Source organism: Sinocyclocheilus anshuiensis, unplaced genomic scaffold (assembly GCF_001515605.1).
Source record: "Sinocyclocheilus anshuiensis isolate Anshui unplaced genomic scaffold, SAMN03320099.WGS_v1.1 scaffold546, whole genome shotgun sequence".
Taxonomy (NCBI): Eukaryota; Metazoa; Chordata; class Actinopteri; order Cypriniformes; family Cyprinidae; genus Sinocyclocheilus; species Sinocyclocheilus anshuiensis.
Window position 1 is genome coordinate 232,918 of NW_015542451.1, and position 8,848 is coordinate 241,765.

The 8,848-nt window shown below is 38.3% G+C and overlaps 1 protein-coding gene across 4 annotated transcripts in view; it reads right to left on the reverse strand.

The window, feature by feature from the left end:
• Positions 1 to 7,324, reverse strand: part of LOC107693642 (C-Jun-amino-terminal kinase-interacting protein 4) — a 56,968-nt gene extending 49,644 nt beyond the window's left edge. For 2 of the 4 annotated variants that reach the window (XM_016493096.1, XM_016493098.1), the window contains exon 1: positions 6,761 to 7,324. In XM_016493096.1, the coding sequence (XP_016348582.1) occupies positions 6,761 to 7,039 (279 nt within the window). In that variant the 5' untranslated portion in view covers positions 7,040 to 7,324. The remainder of the gene's footprint in view (positions 1 to 6,760) is intronic. The other 2 variants (XM_016493097.1, XM_016493095.1) reach the window with 1 other exon arrangement.
• Between the last annotated feature and the right edge of the window lie 1,524 nt (positions 7,325 to 8,848).

Consider the following 8,848-nt stretch of genomic DNA (forward strand, 5'->3'; position numbering starts at 1 on the left):
GTCACCACTGACAAGCTACTACTAAATATATTGTAGAAACTTGTAGAAAATTAATTTTCTGTGAAGCTGCTTTACAACGATTTGTATCGTAAAAAGCGTTATACAAATAAATAAATAGATAAAAGTTTCTTTGTAAAATAATTTTTAATGTGTATTTACGAAGAAAAACTGAGAATTGCTAAACTCCAATATCCAGCCAATTTGCTAAACCCACAGCCAAATTTTCAGTCTTTTCAAACATCATTTCAGCCATTTATTCAGTGTTTTTGGGCAGCCACATAAGTATAGCTCACATGGGACAAGTCTCTCAGGCACAAACAGTCCGATCAGGCCTCTGGAGAACATAAGAGTCAAGTGAAAACACAAGGTCAACACAGCAGTCAGTGGACGTCCGAGTGCGATGCGAACCAGGGGTCATTTCTATAATCAACTCTTTCTGCTGCTAGCAGAGACACACAGCTGAAATCCCAGCAGCGGCTGAAGTCTAGAGGACCAACAGCTGCTGGAAAGTTTGTGACTCAGCTGTGACTCGAGAGCGGACGTTTGCCCGGCTTACTCACTCCCATTTCACTCTTTCATATGCCAAACACGAACACGCCAGTGATGGGCGAGGTCTGTGGGTACGAGGGCAGCTGGGAGTCTCCTTCCAGACTCCAAACACACAGCATGTCCTCACCTCTATTGTTAGATGTCACCCAAGCCCTGCAGCCACAGACGCAACAGACCACATCACTAATATCTGCGCTAACCGCCACTGTTTGTGTTTGTCGTGTGCGCTTATGGGTGGGTGCAAGTCAGCGGCTTAAAGGTGCACTAAATAGTTTTTTCATATAAAGAAATAAACAAGTATCAAGGACAACTAATGTCCCTCATATAAAATTCTGAATAAATTAATCAAGGATGGCAAATATGCATGCAAATATGGTGCATCTACAATAGCATGAGTAACTGAAAGTCGCCAAAAGAAAAAAAAACAATATTACAATCTTACAAATTAATGCATTTTGTCTGGAAAACAACTGACTGTTCATTATGCATTAACTAATTATTCAAATTACTATACATTTATATATTTATGCATTACATATATGTGACCCTGGAGCACAAAAGCAGTGTTAAGTCGCTGGGGTATATTTGTAGCAATAGCCAACAATACATTGTATGGGTCAAAATTATAGATTTTTATTTTATGCCAAAAATCATTAGGATATTAAGTAAAGATCATGTTCCATGAAGATATTTTGTAAATGTCCTACCGTAAATATATCAAAACTTAATTTTTGATTAGTAATATGCATTGCTAAAAACTTCATTTGAACAACTTTAAAGATGATTTTCTCAATATTTAGATTTTTTTGCACCCTCAGATTCCAGATTTTCAAATAGTTGTATCTCGCCATTTATGCTTAAATCGAGAGAAGCAGAAATCGTAATCATGATTAATATACGATTCATCGTGCAGATGGATTATGCAGGTCAGAAATAACATGCACAGTTTGAATGGGAAACGCACAGACTTGTGACTGTAGTAGTGAACTGGAGTAAAATCTAATAAGAGCATTAGCAGTCAGAGCACAGGGGTCTCGATTTATAAACACACTATACTGAAAGAAGCACTTGTGCAGAATTCACTTTGAACAGTTCGAAGCAGCCGAAGCGCCACAGGCTTGTTGAAGCATCCGTGTTCAGTTCATCATATGATCTGCAGCACAGCGCTCATATGTCAGCGGAGCAGAGGAAGAGCGTCTGGCTGCATACAGACTTCAGGCTCTCTGCTCCACATAATATCCGCATTGTGCCGCCACAGATAGAGGCTGCTGTGTAGCGCCACTCTATTGATAGAGCTCTCTTTAAAGTCAACTGTGCCTTCACTACACTCCCTCCAGGGTTCAGAGTCATCGCTCATAATGGCCACGGGATATATGCTGTGCTAGCTGGCTTTCGCTCGGAGTGCGGGAGTGCCTTTCTTCGGTTATCTGAGCCGAACGTTATGCATGGATTCATTGGCTCTGAACTGGGTTAGGCAGAGTCACATGAGGTCAGGCACGGAGAGGGTGATGAATCTTTCACACATGCATTAAAAAGCAGCAAGAAATGCTTACATTTGGGATTAAAAGCTTCCTATCAATCTGGACATCAATGGTGTCCTATAAATAATCAACTTTGTGCCATTATGCTCAGGTTTATGTTATTTGGTTATTGGTTTGGTCCGAGTCAAATGAGCTATGAACAGACGAACAAAAATGAGCATGTGGTATAATCAGTGTATTAGCCTGACATTTGAAATAAATCCAATTTTTTTTTTTATGGAACCTTTAAACAAAGTATAAAAAAAGTTTGCATGTGTTTTATGCTTTGTACCATATTTGATCCATCAGGCTTTTATGCTCATACTGTTTGATAAAGTGAGAATATGGAGGGAAAAACAGTTCAATTTTATTCAGACACTCAAACTGAGCAGATGCTGATATTTATATGCTGTAATTCTGATGCTTGTAATGTAAATCAATGAGATCTTTCTAACAGTACAGCAGATACTGACTCAAAATGATCTAAATATCAGTCGTCTCTATATCTCCAGTAACATGTCTCAGTGAGATGAGAGTGAAATGCTCCAAACATATAATGCAGTTTTATTGAGAGCTGAAGAAATAAAGGCTCCTCAGAAGATGTGAGATGTTCTGGAGGCTTGTGAAGATCATTCCTCCGCTGAGGAACAGTGAAAGTAAAGCTTCTGGAAACAAACGCTCCTCAAAAGATCCTGAGGATCAGATTTGAGACTCTAAAACATGATTGATGGAGAATCAAGTAAAGCTGAGCTGCTTCAGTCCAGTAAGTGTTCATCTGGAGATATTACTGCAGTTATTCTGACGCTTACTTGATCAAAATCAGTCAAGATTTGACGCTGAAGCTGGACGTTTGTACAATTACACTAAAAGAGCTTTGACTTAAACTATCAATCAGAGACAGAAGACATGGAGGAGATCGTGTGCAACAGGTTTAACAGCAAAGCTTACATCATGTTGATCATTTAGAAATGTGTGTATCAAATATGATACAGTAGCTTTAAAGGGTTATTATTAAGTTTATAACAGGAGAGGAAACCAACATTTCAAGAAGGACTTTGGTGCATAGAAAAATGAAAAATGCAGGATTGCACACGCTGCGTCTCTAAAGTCTGACTGCTGTGATGTAAACTCAGGAACTAAGAAGAAAAGAACGAGAGTCTCAGAAATATCCTGACTGGAGAAAGAAACCCAGGAAGCTCATTCTACGGTACATTCGAAGCCCTTCCCTGACATTCCCTTCCAGAGTCTACAAATACAAATGCAAACCTTAGGCAAAATACACAAACGCAGACTTGAATGCTTGACCGATGCACTGCAGTTGCATTATTGCCCATGCTTCACACTGCTAATGCGATACTACAGCAGTACATCAGTCTTTAAGGGGGTCACACAGTCAAACGTCTGTGCCATTAAACCAGATGTGTTACTCTTCAGATGCATATAAACATGTTTATATAATCTAACCTGCTCAGCAAGATTCTCTTCAAACTTTTTGGCAAAGAAACCTGACTGTTCATCAGGCCTTTGCTCAAGATAATCACGGTTTTAGGGTTAATATCAATAGCAGTCCAATATCACAGATGATTATGCATAATTAACATTGAGAATGCAATGCATTTGTGCTGCATCATGAATTGCACTCTGACACAATTGCTCGGCGAGTCAATGTTGTGAATATTGACAAACTCTTATGATGTATGCAGTATCCTACAGTGTGCCATAAAAGACCTCTGGCGATGAGAGGAAAAACAATCTGATGTTCTGCACGACAGAAGAGTTTGAGGTCATATATCAGGATTAAGGCACTTAAGAGATGTTCTCGCACAAAGGTGAAACTTGTTTGACAGCAAAGCGCTAAGTTGCTCAAGCTGTAATCAGTTTGTCACATTAACAAATAATCTGGTTTTAGCATGCACACAGAGACACAGGATTACAGTAACAGGCCCATGATTTTAAACATCTCACGAACGTCCAGCGGAAAGCTCCGTGCCATACAATGAATAACAAGACAGCAATAACATCAAGCTGAACAGAGGTGCAATTATTGCAATTAGTGCAATGCAAAAAAAACAGACAGAATCGAGGAATCTAGTCATAAAAATGGACTTTAGAGTGCGGACTTCACCATTTCATTTGAGAAAACTATCGGCAGATACACAAAGAAACGTAAAATTTAACTGGTATCTAATAAAAGCTTATTTATTAGAATACAAGATGACATGGGTCAAAAACAATGATAACAACAACTATTTTTTTTAACGCTAATCCTTAGCGTTGAGCCCTAATGACAAGAAAACATGTATTTCTTGAGTTGTTCTACTTGCAGCACGACCAGTGTGATCTGATTTACAGGCAAATCTTTCTTTTAAAGCGGTAATTCCCAAACCTTTTTGAAAGCCGAACCCCTTTGAGACAAAATATTTACTTTAAGTGCCCCCTAAAATTTCAACTTAATATTTCAATAATTTAACAACTAATTGCATGCTCACAGTTCTCTAATATTGGTTAATGGTCACATGACATGCAGGTAAACAATTTTTTTTTTACATTTAAATTGACTTATTTTCATTTAATTTTAAATTTTTTATGAATTAATTATTTATTAGCTTTCCATCAACTCAGGAACCCCATTTTGAGAAACCCTGGCGTAGGGAAACATTTGATAAACACACGTTTGAATCATCTGCCGAATCATTCTCTGAATGAATTCCTGAATCAGCGTCTGACTCAATACCGCACTGCAGCTTATCATTGCTTTCAGAGTGTCGTCATCTCAAAATGAAGCTCGTTTTGTGTACTTAAGGTTCTTGAAACTTAAATCAGTGTAATACTGGACTGGTTGTTCATATGATGCAGTAATAGTCATCGGCAGATGTTATTTTTGAAAGCTATCTGAAGCATTTAGAGTTGGCGATTCACTGATTCGGACTGGAAGGTTATGGTTATTAGTGTTTGATTTAATGTCTTTGCTATATAGTAGTGTGCCAGACAGCAAACATCCTTTATGCATTTAAACGCCAAAGCTGTGATTTAGGACACTTTCCACAAGTGCACCATTGATGCATTACCGTAAACCCAATGCACTTGCATATTTTCACTGTCCTGTTAATATCCAAATGCTCCAAAAGTCATTCAGCATAGAGTAAAGCACTTACAACCACAGCTGAGCCGAGTGTCATAAAGTTATGTCATGCATGGAAAATTAAGAGTGTTTAGCTGACTTAGACATATTGTATAATCACATTACAACTACAAGACACGGCTTGCTCGACCTGACAGCTGTTAGTGTGTCTATAACAGAACCACTGGCAAGCACGAGTGAAGTAATGTGACCACTGGAAACATTCTGCATGAGTCTATTTCTGACATAATCATCGTTTTGCAGGCTATACTTAGACTCTGTGGGGTTTGTCCCTTTGTACACTGTATATGCCAGTTTACGGGTGACAATGAGCCAGTGCGCGTCTAACACGTCTTCCCATGTGTCACATGATCCTTAAGAAATCTTTCTGATATGCTGATTTATTATCAATGTTGGAAACATTTTTTTTTTTTTTTTTTGGAAACTGTGATACTTTGTTCAGGATTATTTAATTAATAAAGTTAAAAAGAACAGCATTTATTTAAAATAGAAATCTTTTCTAACAGTACAAGTCTTTATTATCACTTTGTATTAATTTAGCACATCCTTGTTGAATAAAAGCATTCATTTCTTGCAAAAAAAAAATAAATACTGACGCCAAACTTATGAACGGTTGTGCATATTGTTAAAAAGATTTCTATTTTGAATAAATGCTCTTCTTTTTAACCTTTTATAAATGCAGCCTTTTCTGAGCAGAAGAGACTTCTTTAAAAAACATCACAAATCTTACTGATCCCAAACTTTTGAACAGCAGTGCAGACAGGAATAAAACTTTAAAATTTAGTATAAGTTACTTTCTGGCTGGTTAGGAGAGAAAAAAAATTGTAATGTAATTTAAATCTACAGATGCACATACATAAAGTGCGATAACATTAACTCTTTAATGTGTATTGTGGATGTTTTCTGTATTACTAATACACAGTGTTGGGGAAAGTTACTTTTAAAAGTAATGCATTACAATGTTGCGTTACTCCATGAAAAAGTAACTAATTGTGTTACTTTTTATGGAAAGTAATGCATTGCGTTACTTTTAAGTTACTTTTTGTCACCTGTGCTTGGATTGCTTATTTATTTTTAATTACAAAAAAATATATATATTTCTGGCAATTGTAAAGGCCCTTTTACATCAAAAGTGATATTAATAATCCTCAGTCTGAAGCAAGCGTCTCTGCACTTACTCCTGATTTCTGTCACCATGGCAACACCAGAGCTGTCAGTCAATGCATGACACCAGAGCTGTCAATCAATAAATTGGGGGGAAAAAAAGTAACTTGCGTTACTTTACTAGTTACTTGAAACTGTAATCTGAAAAAAGTAATCTGATTACGTAACTCGCGTTACTTGTAACTGTTTGTGACACATACTTTTATATTTATAACACTGCTAATACAGCATAATATCTCCAGTGCATAAGAAACAACGTGTCACATGACGTCATTATGAGTCATAATGACAATCAAGGCAGCGCAGGCGCTTCAGGGGTTAAATCTGATCTGAGACGGAGATGAACGGCTTCTGTACAGGATCTCTGGCTCTTCTAGTCTCTCACCTCCTCTTTGCTCTTCCTCAGCGCTTTCTCCCGCTCGTACTGGGTGACGAGCTGCTCGTTGTCCTCCTTCAGCAGCTCCAGCTCCACCTCCTGCTCCTGGTTCTCCGCGAACACCGAGTCCAGGTTCTCCAGCACCGCCACGACCAGCGGCATGAGCTCCTTCACCACGTCCTCGTCGTATCTGCCGATCATCCGCTCGAACTCGCGGTAGATGGAGCTCGCCAAGCCGGACACCCGCTCGGACATCATCGCTGAAGAGCCCGGGTCCTCCAACTCCATTTCTCCTCGTTTGGTGATGTTTTCCGAGCTCCGTCCGCTACTTTAAGACGCTAACGGCGTGAGCTCTGTTTACTTCGCGACGTCTGCTGTTCGACTTACATTCACGAGGAACTTTTAGGAAACCGCTCCAACACCGAGAGAGACTAAACCTGCTCCGTTGCCGAGCTAACCGGTCCCGGTCCCTCGGGGACAGTTGTTTAACCGGATAATCTGCACTAAACAGCAGTGGTTAAGTACAGTCCCGACGGGAGACGCGACTAGTGGACCTGAGCGCAGGGTTGCCAGGTTTTCACAACAAAACCCGCCCGACTGCTCCGCAAAACTAGCCTAATCGCGTTCCGGGAGTAAAAATACATACGTAAAATACACGTTTTGGCTGGAATTCGACTTCGCACTCCAGGGGATAAATACCACGTTATTGGTGTCGCTTCAACCCGCGGCAGCAGCGTTAAAGTAGGCCGATTCCGCGCGGGAAAACCGCGGACCTGGCAACACTGCCTGACCGTCACGCGATGACGTCACGGCCCAGGAGCGCGGTGGGCGGGGCGACGGAGGAGAAGCGCTCGATGCTGTTTGTTGACACCCGTAAAACTTTTGCTGTCTGCTTTGTTTATTTGACTCTAGCAGTTTGCATTTAAATATTTGCATGTAAATAACTTCTTAATTGAAAATTATACGTGACTTCCTGCACGGGTCCAGAAGGAATCAACAAGTGACCACAGTTTCTATGAACTATTTTCACAAACTATATAGATAAATGGGAAAAAACGTATATATATTTGCGTTATGAATTTTTATAATATTTATTATTTATTTGTTTTTATTATTTTTATACTTATACACACACACTGCTGTTCTAAAGTTTGTCGTCTTGTCAGTAAGATTTGTAATGTTTTAGAAGTCTCTTGTTCATCAAGGTTGCATTTATTTGACCAAAAAAAAAAAAAACTGTAATATTGTGAAATATTATTGCAATTTAAAAAAAATTGTTTTCTATTTTAATATAATGTAAACTGTAATTTATTCCTGTGATGCTCAGCTGTATTTTCAGCATCATTACTCCAGTCTTCAGTGTCACATGATCTTCAGAAATCATTCTAATATGCTGATTATTAGAAACATTTCTGATTATTATCAATGTTGAAAACAATATTTATGTGGAACCTGTCATACTTTTTTCAGGATTCTTTAATAAAATTAAAAAGAACAGCATTTATTTAAAATAGAACTCTTTTCTAACAATACATATATATACAATTTAATTTTTTTTTACTATTGAATTAATTACACAATGTGGCGATTAATTAATCCAATTAATTGCACATCAAATCCGGCCGAGAAATTACCCCCAAAAGATCATTTAAATTCATTATTGTGTTAAATGAGAAAATAATCAAAGACATTACAAAAAGTAGCTTTAAAAATAAATATTTTCATTTCTGGGTGAGCTATCCCTTTGAAATTTTTATTTCCATCCTTTTTTTAAATTTTGAAATATGAAATTTGTTTATAATGAAATCATACTCTAAATAAGAAACTAAAACTGACAGTATGTGGCAGTAAATTAATGTGTTAAATAGACAAACTTTATGTATATATATATATATATATGCGTGTGTGTATGTGTGTGCGTGTGAATGTGTGTGCGTGTGTGTTTGTATGTGTGTGTGTGACAGTGTGTGCGTGTGTTTGAGTGCGTGCGTGCGTGTGTGTGTGCATGTGTGACAGTGTGTGTGTGCGTGTGTTTGAGTGCGTGCGTGCGTGTGTGTGTGACAGCGTGTGCGTGTGTGACAGTGTGTGTGTGCGTGC